At 34.6% G+C, this 14759-nt stretch overlaps 1 protein-coding gene across 5 annotated transcripts; it reads left to right on the top strand.

The window, feature by feature from the left end:
• The first annotated feature begins 8694 nt into the window (after window positions 1–8694).
• LOC147643630 (uncharacterized) lies at window positions 8695–14465 on the top strand. Of its 5 annotated transcripts, none has more exons than XM_086832945.1 (4): window positions 8695–8809; window positions 8998–9623; window positions 10011–11166; window positions 11268–14465. In XM_086832945.1, the coding sequence occupies exons 3-4, from the start codon at window positions 10017–10019 to the stop codon at window positions 11762–11764; spliced, it is 1647 nt and encodes a 548-aa protein (XP_086689071.1). In that variant the 5' UTR covers window positions 8695–8809; window positions 8998–9623; window positions 10011–10016; the 3' UTR covers window positions 11765–14465. The 5 variants fall into 5 exon arrangements, with proteins under 5 accessions (XP_086689071.1, XP_086689070.1, XP_086689069.1 ...); XM_086832944.1 differs by having other exon boundaries at window positions 8946–9623; XM_086832943.1 differs by having other exon boundaries at window positions 8695–9125; window positions 9314–9623.
• Window positions 14466–14759: the final 294 nt, after the last annotated feature.

The raw sequence follows: 14759 nt of genomic DNA, 5'->3' as shown, positions 1-14759 counted from the left end.
TTAAATTTTATAATTCAGTTCTCGAAAAATAATTACGCAAAACATTTTAAAACACTTCAACTTGGATTATAATTCCAATTCGGTTGTCCAACAAAAAGTGGAAGAACAAAACAAAACAAAAACACAATAAGTCCAACGGCACCTAACAGTTAATAACAACAAATAAATTTAAGAAAATTAATTTAAACAAACACTTCAACTTTAAAAAGTGAAATAAAAAAAAAAAAACTAAAATAAATTTTTATTTTACTATAACAACAAATTTACTGTAACAATGGCACAACCAGTTATCGCCGCACCCCAAATCGTTGCACTAAGCGACAACAACCTTGCTGAAGCTCGTCGGCAACTAAAAGACATCATGCCTTTTAAGGGTGATCCAGAAACTCTCTACACTTTCGTCAGCAGAGTGGACTATGTAATTTCACTCTACCAAACTAATGATGTGCGACAACAGAGGATTCTTCTTGGAGCCATCGAAAGAAACTTGGACGGACACGTAACGCGATCATTGGGCCTTCCGAACATTGAAGATTGGCCTACCCTTAGATCGAGACTAGTTGCAGAATTTAAACCCCAAACACCGAACTACAAACTACTGGAGAACTTCAGGGAGACACCTTACAAGGGAAATCTGAGAGCATTCTGCGAAGAAGCAGAAAGACGACGTCAAATACTAATTTCGAAATTGCATCTAGAAGGTAACCAGCCAGACTTTCTTATTTATCTTCAGGCGATTAAAGATTCCATTAAAATATTGATCAGAAAATTACCAATACAATTATTCACTATTTTGGCTCATCATAACATTGAAGACTTAAGATCATTAATCACTATCGCACAAAATGAGGGAATATATGAAGAACATGTTAATTTTGAATTAAATAAAATTCCAGAAAATCGTAATAAAAACTCAAACCCTAATCAAAATTCTAAACCACACAAATTCAATACAAATACACAAACCCAATATCGACCAAGTTACCCACAATATTCTCAACCATTCCAACCTAATTTTAATCAATACACACAATCGTTTAGACCCACCTATACACAACAGATACCTAACAACCAAACTATGTGGCCAAATCATTTCGGACCCAACCAATACATGAACACACAACCATTTACTCACAAAAATCCTTTTCCACAATATTCAAATAAAATTCAAAATCCTCAAACAGCACATTTTAAAGGAAATACATACCCTCAACAACAACCCTCTACATCTAAAAATACTAACTTTCCGGTTACCAAACGACTAAGACCATCGGACAGTGAACAAACCAAAATGTCTATTGACGAATTAAGATTTCAAGACGCACACGAACACGAATACGAAGAAATACAACCTAATTATTATGAACAACAGTATTATGACCACAATCAATACCATAGGTTGACTAATGAACAACAACAGCAACAACAGGTCCAATACACCCAAAATAAAGATGAACAAAATCTAAATAGCTCAGAACCAAACGAAAATTTTCGGTTAACAGCCCCGGACAACACCAATACATAGAAATAGCATACAAAGGTTGCACATACAATTGCCTTATAGACACAGGATCCACAATAAATATGATAAATAAAAATATATTTTGCCTTCCTATTCAAAATACTATATGCGAAGTTTTGACATCAAATGGCCCCATTACATTGAACAATTTAATTATGTTACCCAGCAATAGTATTTTTAAAACAACTGAACCATTTTATGTACACAATTTTTCTAATAATTATGATATACTAATTGGCAGAAAATTGTTGAAAAATGCACAATCAATTATAAATTACAAAAATAGTACAGTTACCCTTTTTGATAAAACATATAAATTAATAACTTCAAAGTCAGAAAAGAACCAAAATTTTTATATCCAAAAGCCAATAGAACCAATTAAAAAATCACCTCAGGCATCAACAAAAAAAATTGATTTCGGATTATTTCGATTAGATCACCTAAATCAGGAGGAAACTTCAAGGTTGAAAGGTTTATTAAATAAATTCAAAAATCTTCAATATGAAGAAGGAGACAATCTAACATTTACAAATACCATTAAACACGTACTAAATACAACACATAACTCCCCAATTTATTCAAAACAGTACCCACTTGCTCAAGCTCACGAAATTGAAGTTGATAACCAAGTACAGGAAATGCTTAATCAGGGATTAATTAGGGAAAGTAATTCACCATACAATAGTCCTACCTGGGTAGTACCCAAAAAACCTGATGCATCTGGAAAAATTAAGTATAGAGTAGTAATTGATTATAGAAAGCTAAATGAAATAACTATTCCCGACAGATATCCAATACCAAACATGGACGAAATCCTTGGTAAACTAGGTAAATGCCAATATTTTACAACTATCGATTTGGCAAAGGGATTTCATCAAATAGAAATGGACTCAGAATCAATACCTAAAACTGCATTCTCCACCAAAAGCGGTCATTACGAATACCTTCGAATGCCATTTGGCCTTAGAAATGCACCTGCTACTTTTCAAAGGTGTATGAATAATATCCTTCGACCGTTGCTTAATAAACACTGTTTAGTGTATTTAGATGACATAATAATTTTTTCCACATCCCTTACCGAACATTTAAATTCATTACAGCTAGTTTTTTCCAAACTTGCAGAAGCAAATTTAAAGTTACAGTTAGACAAATGTGAATTCTTAAAAAAGGAAGCTAGTTTTCTTGGTCACATCGTAACCCCCAATGGTATAAAACCAAACCCCCTTAAAGTTAAAGCCATAGTTTCATATCCAATTCCAACAAAAGTAAAAGAGATCAGAGCTTTCCTTGGATTAACCGGTTATTATCGTAAATTTATCCCAAACTACGCAGACATAGCAAAACCAATGACCAAATGTTTAAAAAAAGGAGCAAAAATAGATACACAAAATATCGACTACATAGAAGCATTCAAAAAACTTAAAACATTAATAATTAGAGAACCAATTCTCCAATTACCCGATTTCGGAAAAAAATTCACTTTAACCACAGATGCCAGTAATCTAGCCCTTGGAGCCGTACTTTCTCAAAATGGTCATCCTATATCCTTTATTAGCAGAACACTTAATGAACATGAATTAAATTACAGTGCTATCGAAAAGGAATTACTTGCCATTGTTTGGGCCACTAAAACTTTTCGACATTATTTACTAGGACGACATTTTCTCATTGCTAGTGACCATCAACCTCTTAGATGGCTGCATACTTTAAAAGAACCAAATGCCAAGTTACAAAGATGGAAAGCCAAGTTAAACGAATACCAATTTAAAATAGACTACATTAAAGGGAAAGAAAATCCAGTTGCCGTTGCATTATCAAGAATTAAAATTGAAGTCGTTACTCAACATAGTGCAGAAGAAGATAATAGTAACCTAATTCATTTAAATAATTTTCATTAAATCCGATAACAATAAAGTAGAGCATTCAACAATATTCGGTAACTCCATTACAACAATTCAATATAATGTAATGACACTCGACAAAGCCAAACAAATTTTACTTGATCATTTTATTCATAGAAACATTACTATTCATATTGAAAGCGATGTAGATTTTGAAATCATTCAAAGAGCACACAGAGAAATTATTAATACCACTTACACTAAAGTAATTCGCAGCCTCCACTTATTAAAGAATGTTTGTTCATACGCCGAATTCAAAGAAATTATACTTCAATCACATGAAAAACTTTTACATCCAGGTATACAGAAAATGACTAAATTATTCAAAGAAAATCACTTTTTTCCAAATAGCCAACTATTAATTCAGAATATAATAAATGAATGCAACATATGCAATTTGGCTAAAACAGAACACAGAAATACCAAAATGCCTCTTAAAATCACACCCAACCCTGAACATTGTCGAGACAAATTTGTGGTAGATATTTATTCATCTGAGGGAAAACATTACATCAGTTGCATTGACATTTATTCAAAATTCGCTACACTTGAACATATTAAATCAAAGGATTGGATAGAATGCAGGAACGCACTAATGCGCATTTTTAATCAGTTAGGTAAACCCAAATTACTAAAGGCAGACAGAGACGGAGCTTTCACCAGCTTGACTCTAAAGCGATGGCTTGAAGCAGAAGGAATTGAATTACAACTTAACACGGCAAAAACCGGTGTAGCAGACGTCGAAAGACTACATAAGACAATAAATGAAAAAATCCGAATAATCAACTCATCCGATGATGAAGAAGTAAAATTAAGCAAGATAGAGACAATTCTTTACACATACAATCATAAAATAAAACATGACACCACTGGACAAACACCTGCTCAAATATTCTTATACGCTGGACATCCAATATTAAACACTCAAAATATTAAAGAAAGGAAAATAGATAAAATAAATGAAGATCGACAGGAATTTAACATTGACACTAGATACAGAAAAGGTCCACTTCAAAAGGGAAAATTAGAAAATCCATTTAAAGCAAATAAAAATAGTAGAACATAATGACGTTTTAAAACTAATTTCAGAAAATAATACCACACTTTACGTAATTATAATATTAGTTGTTATCGTTCTTATTATTTTTGTTGTCCTATCAAAATTGTATACACAAAATCCACTTACCTTTTTATATACAAAATTTAGAAAACAAGCAAAAAATAATCAAGAACCACAACAAGAAATAGAACCGGCACAAAATCAGTTGCCTGCATTGTACCCTGAAATGCCAGCCCAATCATAGGCAACCCTTTTAAGGGGAGGGAAGTGACATATTCACAAATTCAGCTATGTTCCAAGAAATATGAATCTGCAGCGTAGGCGATCCCACGCTGAACCAATGTAAACAATCCACATCCGGAGCAAGCAATGCTCCTTCTCAATAACATAAATAATTCTTCAATCAATATCCCAAGCGGGCGATCTCGCTCCCCAACTCTTGTAAACAAAGGGCAGTAGAAGTAAGATTTTTGTCACATTAATTTAGTCTTAAGCTGAGATCAATTGAATAAAGACGTGAAGCGGAATATTCGTTTGTTTTAATTCAACTTAGCGTTGTCCTTAGTCAACTGACGGGACATTAGTTCGACTCACAATATTAAAACACTTCACTATATATACATATTTATACGTTATTATTAAAATATAAAAAATATCTATATTTGGTATAAAAAATTGTACTTTATGCTCAAAAAAAAAAAATGGTGGCGGGGGGTAGTGACACGCCCACTTTTCAAAATATTTCTAAGAGTGTTTTTAATACTAGAAAAAAAACCCCAGCAAAATATGTTTTCATTTTAAGGAGTTATTAATTAAAGCCAACAAAACGATAGCATACAAATTTGGTACACCCTAAAAGGGGCGGTGCCACGCCTCCATTTTTTTACAGTTAAATCTTATCAATAACACGAACTAAATACCGAAAACCAAATCAAAAAATCTCTTTTCGTTCTCAAGTTATTAATTAATGCCAACGAAACGAGTCAAATGCCCCATAGTGCAACGGAGCTTGTTGGTGTGGCCGTTGAGTTTTATAATCTTGAAAAAACTCAGGCGTAATGTAAGTAATTCAATATGAACCATATTATTTATATATATATGTATATACAAATTAGAAAAAAACAAACATGTACATGCATATACATACATATATACCTACAAACGTGTTGGTGCATGATTGCATCATTTTTTTTGACACATGGAACCCTAACCTAACAAACAGACAGTAGAATTTAAAATAAGCGCGCGCGCACACACACACACACACACATTTCATATTTCAATTCATTCACTTTTATTATATCCTCTTAAAACCTAACATAATAAAATTAAAATTATACATAAAATAATACAAATAATCAAAATCAAAATATTTCTTATAATAATACAAAATAAATTTTAAAAAATAATAATACAATAATAATAATTATAATAATTAACATTAAAAATTAAATATTAATGCATTGAAAAACGCTTGGACCACATTCTAACACGTCTTCATCCCTTTTCCTTTTTTTATGTTGCGCCTCCAAATTTTTTGCGCAAGGAAGGCTTTTAGTTAAACGGTTGGCAAGTGGCTCCGTTGCATCAACTTGACTTATTGCATCTGAAAAGGAAAATTTGAAAAATAAATTGATATCAAAATCTAAAAAAAAAATACATAATTACCTAAGAGTGCAGAGTAGAACTTCTTATGGTCTCGAAGCCTTGTCTTACACTTCGCACGATCGATGTATCACAATAGCTGCATGCAGACACGAAGTGGGAGGACGGGAAGATGTACTCAAAATAGAAGACAGAATTGATACGAAAGTAAACTTTTTTTTAATCTTTACATAAAAACTCACCTGATATATAATTTCAATTATTGAAAACTAAACAGAATATTTATATATGTATGTAAAATTTTTTTTTAATTTGGCGTGCGCAGTGCGCAATCCGCACACTTCTCACTTAGCTCACTGTTTAACTGCAAGTGAAAACACGAATAAGCAATAGAAAAAAAAGGACTGTGCCTCCAACAACAAAACGAACCACGATCCGGAAAAACGGATCCTCAAGTCCGTTTTTTTTCTCTTATTGTTCGTTTCGTTTCACAAAGTCCCGTTTGGCTATCTTGTGTCCGAGTGTTTTGCTTCCTTGTAAACAGGGTATAAAGGATATATCCGACGAGGCAACAAGTTACTTAAAATGTTATTGCAGCTCAAACAATTTTGTTCTATTTGCAATTATTTTTTCATTCGCGTTTTATATTTAAAGAATATTTATTCCTAATACCATCATTATAATTGTTAATGATAATATATTATACACATAAAAATGCTAAATTTCTAGGGTGCGAAACAGTTGGTTCGATTTTAATTGTTAACTTATTTGCTTTTGGCTCATCTCACTCGTTTGAAGAGTGAGTGAGGCAGTGAGATAGGCAATCACCATGGCAGCATTAGAGCGTAGGCTCCGTACAAGTCGCAGTCGGCAGAGCGTCGACTTTATAGAAGTCGCAGCGGGCAGAGCGTCGACTCGGTAGAAGTCGCAGTCGGCAAAGCGTCGACTCTATAGAAGTCGCAGTCGGCGCGTTGATGACGGGTTGATGACAGTGGCTATTGATGACACGCGGTACTGCAGGGTCCGTACAAGTCGCAGTCGGCAGAGCGTCGACTTTATAGAAGTCGCAGCCGGCAGAGCGTAGACTCGGTAGAAGTCGCAGTCGGCAGAGCGTCGACTCTATAGAAGTCGCAGTCGGCGCGTTGATGACGGCTTATTCAAAGACGTAAAAACTGGAGGAATATACAGTTACATACATACATGTACATACATATGTATATATACATCTAATATATAAAATTCTCGTGTCACAGTTTTCGTGCCCTTACTCCTCCGAAACGGCTTGACCGATTTTGATGAAATTTTTTGTGCTTATCCGGTATCTATGAGAATAGGCCAACATCTATTTTTCATCCCCCTAAATGTTAGGGGTAGTCCACCCTTAGCGTTTCCAAGTGACCCTACTGCTGCGCCATCTACAGGCAGCCAGCTGAATCAAAGCATTTCCTGTCAAACATTCAAAACATATTGAAAGAAGAAACTTGAAAAGTTCTGAACCGTTTATGCCCAAATTTTTAGAGAACATGCGTTGAGGTTCCAGCTCGGTTATTGACTACTTTTGATGTTGATAGCTTATCTGCGGCTGCGAATATATCTATTTTTTTAGCGTTTCCCCGTGCCCCTACTACTGCGCCCTCTACAAGCAAATCAAAGCATTTCCTGTCAAACATTAAAAACATATTGAAAGAAGAAATTGGAGATACAAATTTTATTTTTTGTTCAGGTTCAGTAAGAAACGAAGTCATGCCACCAAAAAAGTCGAGATTGGGTCGTTGTATTCGCAATACAGAAGCAAAAAGACGTAAGATTACGAATATGACTGACGAAGAACGGGCCTCCTTCCGAGAGACTGAGCGGCAGAGAGCAATGCATATTCGTAGATTCAATGCACAAGTTGTTGATGAAGTTGCTGGAATCATGGTTGGCGATTGTACAGCTGCACAAGAAATTGTGATTCGTAGAAGAAATAATAATCTTCAGTTCATTGCTGACACACATCGTTCATATGACGCTCTCCAATATCCCCTAATATTCTGGAAGGGACAAGACGGATATTGCATAAACATAAAACAACGAGATACCGTATCAGGTACTTCATTGATTATTAATTTGATCATTAATTATTTAACAAAACAATTAAATTATTGAACATAATAAATTTAAATTATTTTTTATGAGTGTATTTTTCACGATTAATTAATAAAGTGATTTTATAAACTCAAAAGTACTCAACACGTGACACGAGCTTTCAATAAAAACGGATTTTGTGTTTCGTAGAAGAAATAATAATCTTCAGTTCATTGCTGACACACATCGTTCATATGACGCTCTCCAATATCCCCTAATATTCTGGAAGGGACAAGACGGATATTGCATAAACATAAAACAACGAGATACCGTATCAGGTACTTCATTGATTATTAATTTGATCATTAATTATTTAACAAAACAATTAAATTATTGAACATAATAAATTTAAATTATTTTTTATGAGTGTATTTTTCACGATTAATTAATCAAGTGATTTTATAACCTCAAAAGTACTCAACACGTGACACGAGCTTTCAATAAAAACGGATTTTGTGTTTCGTATAAGAAATAATAATCTTCAGTTCATTGCTGACACACATCGTTCATATGACGCTCTCCAATATCCCCTAATATTCTGGAAGGGACAAGACGGATATTGCATAAACATAAAACAACGAGATACCGTATCAGGTACTTCATTGATTATTAATTTGATCATTAATTATTTAACAAAACAATTAAATTATTGAACATAATAAATTTAAATTATTTTTTATGAGTGTATTTTTCACGATTAATTAATAAAGTGATTTTATAAACTCAAAAGTACTCAACACGTGACACGAGCTTTCAATAAAAACGGATTTTGTGTTTCGTAGAAGAAATAATAATCTTCAGTTCATTGCTGACACACATCGTTCATATGACGCTCTCCAATATCCCCTAATATTCTGGAAGGGACAAGACGGATATTGCATAAACATAAAACAACGAGATACCGTATCAGGTACTTCATTGATTATTAATTTGATCATTAATTATTTAACAAAACAATTAAATTATTGAACATAATAAATTTAAATTATTTTTTATGAGTGTATTTTTCACGATTAATTAATCAAGTGATTTTATAACCTCAAAAGTACTCAACACGTGACACGAGCTTTCAATAAAAACGGATTTTGTGTTTCGTAGAAGAAATAATAATCTTCAGTTCATTGCTGACACACATCGTTCATATGACGCTCTCCAATATCCCCTAATATTCTGGAAGGGACAAGACGGATATTGCATAAACATAAAACAACGAGATACCGTATCAGGTACTTCATTGATTATTAATTTGATCATTAATTATTTAACAAAACAATTAAATTATTGAACATAATAAATTTAAATTATTTTTTATGAGTGTATTTTTCACGATTAATTAATCAAGTGATTTTATAAGCTCAAAAGTACTCAACACGTGACACGAGCTTTCAATAACAACGGATTTTGTGTTGTAAGTATACTTTTTTTTTTTATTTATATCGAAAATGTTGTTGATCTTATAAAAATGTAATTTTAATTTAATTTTATTAAAAAAATTTAATTGAAAAATTAAAATTTTCACAGTTTCCATAAAATCAATCATTATGAATCTTTATTTTGAAATGTCAATGGAAATATTGATTGTATGAAAAAAGTATAAGAGACAATGTTTTCATAAAATTTAATTTTTTACTTTTGTTTGAAATTTTTTTCCATAAAAATTATATTTTTGTTATAAATTCATAAATTAATACTAATAATTTCAAAACTGCGGCAAAAATCCTGGCCCTAATTATACTTTTAACATTTTTCATCATTAAATAATTTAATTAATTCTATTTATGTATGTTTTGTACAGTGAGCAATGCCAAGAAAACGCAAATGGACTGATTTGAGCCAAAGTACAAGAAGAGCTCGAAACTTGCGAAATAGCAGATCCGAAAGAACAGAAGAACAAATCCAGCAACAAAATACTGATGCACGTGTCAGAATGACGCGATTGTATCAAGAAGAGCCAGAAGATACACGAGATGAACGCAATGAAGTCAGAAGATTAGAACAACGACAATCACGCCGTTTCACAGTCAATAGACGAAGAAAAAATGAGCAACAACGACAACAGGTACATCGAGCATTTATATCTGATTCATTCCTGCGTCTAGCATTCCAGTATGAGCCCGATATTGAATATTATGCTCATTCAAAAGTGGTAATTGGTGCTATGGACAAGGAATGTCCGCATTGTCATGCTCTGAAATTCAAAAATGAGCCAGCTGGGATGTGTTGCGCGTCAGGAAAAGTGCAACTACCTGAAATTGAAACACCACCTGAACCATTGAACGGCTTACTTATCGGAACGGATCCAGATTCTAACGTGTTCCTGAAGTCAATTCTAAGATTCAATTCATGCTTTCAAATGACATCGTTCGGAGCAACAGAAATAGTTCGAAATACTAATGCAAATGGTCAACAATTCAATTCTACATTCAAAATCAGAGGCCAAGTTTATCATAAAATGGGCTCACTGCTGCCAATGCCAAACGAACCACATAAATTCTTACAAATCTACTTTATGGGCGGCGAGGATTCCGGAAGCGCACTTGCCAATCGCGTGAATGCACGTTGTAATTATAATAACCTTGATTCACTTTATGCCAGCCGCATCGTCAGCGAGCTAGATGCTCTTTTGAACGAGCACAACGTGTTGTTGAAAATATTCAAATCACATATGCACCAATTACAAAGCGATAATCACGCTATCGTCATTAATCCTGATAAAACACCAGCTGGAGAGCATATTCGTAGATTCAATGCACCCGTTGTTGATGATGTTGCTGGAATCATGGTTGGCGATTGTACAGCTGCACGAGAAATTGTGATTCGTAGAAGAAATAATAATCTTCAGTTCATTGCTGACACACATCGTTCATATGACGCTCTCCAATATCCGCTAATATTCTGGAAGGGACAAGACGGATATTGCATAAACATAAAACAACGAGATACCGTATCAGGTACTTCATTGATTATTAATTTGATCATTAATTATTTAACAAAACAATTAAATTATTGAACGTAATAAATTTAAATTATTTTTTATGAACAAATATTACAGGAGCTGAAACAAACAAGAACGTTAGCTCAAAGGATTATTATGCGTACCGATTAATGATTAGACGTGGCCTGGACAACGTCATTTTACGATGTCGTGAGCTTTGTCAACAATTCATGGTCGACATGTACGCGAAGATTGAGAGCGAACGACTACGATACTTACGATATAATCAACAAAAGCTGCGCGCGGAAGAGTACATACATTTGCGAGACGCTATCAACAACAACGCCGACGTCGCCGAAATTGGTAACCATGTCATTTTACCATCATCGTACGTAGGCAGTCCACGTCATATGCAAGAATATATACAGGATGCTCTGACTTTCGTGCGCGAATATGGACGACCATGTTTATTTATCACGTTCACATGTAATCCAAAATGGCCAGAGATTACATCTTTGCTACTGCCTGGCCAAAATGCAAAACATCGCCATGACATTACAGCACGTGTGTTCAGACAAAAGTTGAAGTCTTTGATATTGTTACAACAAACATGATTCATGGTCCATGTGGTACTCTTAATAGTTCATCGCCTTGCATGGCTGATGGAAAATGTACTAAAAATTTCCCTAAAGATTTTACCAATGATACGGTCACAAATGTCGACGGATACCCAATATATCGTCGAAGAAATCCTGAAAATGGCGGACAATCATTTATTAAAAATATCATCAATAAAGAGGTTGATATTGACAATCGTTGGGTGGTGCCATATTCGCCTCTGCTGAGCAAGACATATAATGCTCATATTAATGTTGAGTTCTGCAGTTCTGTGAAGAGCATCAAATACATTTGCAAGTATGTCCATAAAGGCAGTGATATGGCTGTGTTTAGAGTGGAAAATACTAATGTGAATGCTCCTCCAGTGAATAAAAACGATGAAATAACGCTCTACCAAATTGGTCGGTACATCAGCTCCAATGAAGCTGCTTGGCGTATCTTCGGTTTTCCAATTCATGAACGGGATCCAGCAGTTGTTCAGTTAGCCATCCATCTTGAAAACGGTCAGCGTGTATTTTTCACGAACGAGACAGCGATTGATCGTGCAATAAATCCACCTAAAACTACACTCACTGCATTTTTTGAATTGTGTAATCGTGCGGATGATTTTGGTGCCTTTGCACGAACATTACTCTATTCACAAGTACCACGCTATTTCACATGGACTCAAACAAAAACATGGATGCCCCGCAAGCAAGGCTCACCAGTTGCTGCATGTCTCAATTTATTTAAATCAAACGCCTTGGGGCGATTATTTACAGTCAATCCAAGACACACGGAGTGCTTTTATCTTCGACTGTTGTTGGTTAATGTTACTGGCCCATTATCATTTCAAGATATACGTAAAGTGAATGGGCAACAATATCCAACGTATAAAGATGCATGCCTTGCACTCGGCTTGCTGGAAGACGACAACCAGTGGGAATGCATGCTTGCTGAAGCTGCATTGAACTGTACAGCAATACAAATTCGTCTACTATTCGCTATAGTCTTGACTACATGTTTCCCAGCCCGAGCACAGATATTATGGGAAAATCACAAAGATTCAATGACTGATGATATATTGCATCAACATCGTATACGGTACCACGATCTAACCATAACATTCAGCGACGAAATGTACAATGAAGCATTGATTGTTATTGAGGATCTTTGCATTGTCATTGCCAACTTACCACTTAGTAATTTCGGTATGAATTCGCCAAATCGAACTGCATCTGATTTAATGAATACTGAAATGAATCGTGAACTGCAGTACAGTACTGTAGAAATGGCAGCGATTGTTGCCCGCAATGTCCCACTAATGAATGAGGAACAAAGAACCATTTATGATCGCATTATGCTCGCAGTTTCAGCTGGACAAGGTGGGTTCTTCTTTTTGGATGCACCGGGTGGAACTGGCAAAACATTCGTTATTTCGCTAATTCTTGCTGAAATACGATCAAATAATGGCATCGCATTGGCCGTTGCATCATCGGGCATTGCAGCAACTTTATTGGATGGAGGTAGAACAGCTCATTCAGTATTTAAGCTGCCACTAAATATTCAGAATAACCCTGACGCAGTATGCAACATTAAGAAACAATCGTCCATGGCCACTGTGCTGAAACGGTGTAAACTTATTATTTGGGATGAATGTACTATGGCACACAAACATTTACTTGAGGCGTTGAACAGGACATTGAAAGATATTAAAAACAGTGACAAACTATTTGGCGGAACTCTGTTGGTCCTTTCAGGTGATTTCAGACAAACACTTCCAGTCATTCCACGTTCAACATACGCTGATGAGATCAACGCTTGCTTAAAATCATCTCCATTGTGGCGTAATGTTGAAAAATTACAGCTAAAAATAAATATGCGCGTTCAAATGCTTCAAGATCCATCCGCTGAAACATTTTCAAAACAACTTTTAGATATCGGTGATGGAAAAGTTGCTATAGATGAAACTGGATACGTAAAATTACCGACCGATTTCTGCACAATCGCTGATTCGCAAGATACTCTCATTGAACAAATATTTCCCGATGTACACACACAGTACATAAATCATGAGTGGCTTGCAGAAAGAGCGATTTTAGCGGCAAAAAATGTAGACGTTGACAATTTAAATCTGAAGATACAAATGTTGTTGCCAGGGAACTTGGTATCATATAAATCTATTGATACAGTTTGCGACGACAGCGAAGCAGTAAATTTTCCCACAGAGTTTTTGAACTCACTGGATTTGCCAGGCATGCCACCACATAATTTACAATTAAAGGTTGGATCTCCAATTATCTTGCTTCGTAATTTGAACCCGCCCCGGCTGTGCAACGGTACGCGATTAGTCATTAAAAAATTAATGAAAAACGTGATCGAAGCCAGGATTTTAAATGGCAAGTTCAGAGGTGAAAATATACTCATACCACGGATTCCTATTATACCTACAGATGTGCCAATTCAATTCAAACGTCTTCAGTTTCCGATTAGATTGGCATTTGCAATGACTATCAACAAATCCCAAGGTCAAACGATGTCTGTTTGTGGATTAGATTTGAGAACACCCTGTTTTTCACACGGACAATTATACGTGGCATGCTCTCGAGTGGGTAAACCATCCAGTTTGTTTGTGTTAGCTAAGGATGGACTAACAAAAAATATTGTTCACGCTATAGCATTAAGAGATTGATATTGTTTAATAGTGTTACTGTCGTAATTGTTTAATTAATGATATATAATTTTAAGGAATAAATTATAATACCTTAAAAATAATGTTTGCCTTTTGTTATTTTTATATTCCCTCATCGTTCACAGCGCTCCATGCTTATTTCACGCATATACCACATTCTTACATACATACAATATACACATTCTAACATACATACATACTTACAATAAGTAAGCTATTTTTTGTCTACACTAGAAATTACTAGGAAATTATTTATATGGCAAAACAACGTTTGCCGGGTCAGCTAGTATATATATAAAATTAAAAAATTTGTTAAGCCA

This window comes from Drosophila serrata, unplaced genomic scaffold (assembly GCF_035046125.1).
Source record: "Drosophila serrata isolate PLE 108 unplaced genomic scaffold, ASM3504612v1 contig_256, whole genome shotgun sequence".
NCBI classification, from domain to species: Eukaryota; Metazoa; Arthropoda; class Insecta; order Diptera; family Drosophilidae; genus Drosophila; species Drosophila serrata.
Note: the sequence above shows the minus strand (reverse complement) of the source record. Positions and strands in the feature narration are given on the sequence as shown.

Coding starts and splice junctions, on each gene's coding strand:
- LOC147643630 (XM_086832945.1), top strand. CDS start 10,017: ATGCCAAGAAAACGCAAATGGACTGATTTGAGCCAAAGTACAAGAAGA. Junction 11,167..11,267: donor ACAACGAGATACCGTATCAG/GTACTTCATTGA, acceptor CAAATATTACAG/GAGCTGAAACAAACAAGAAC.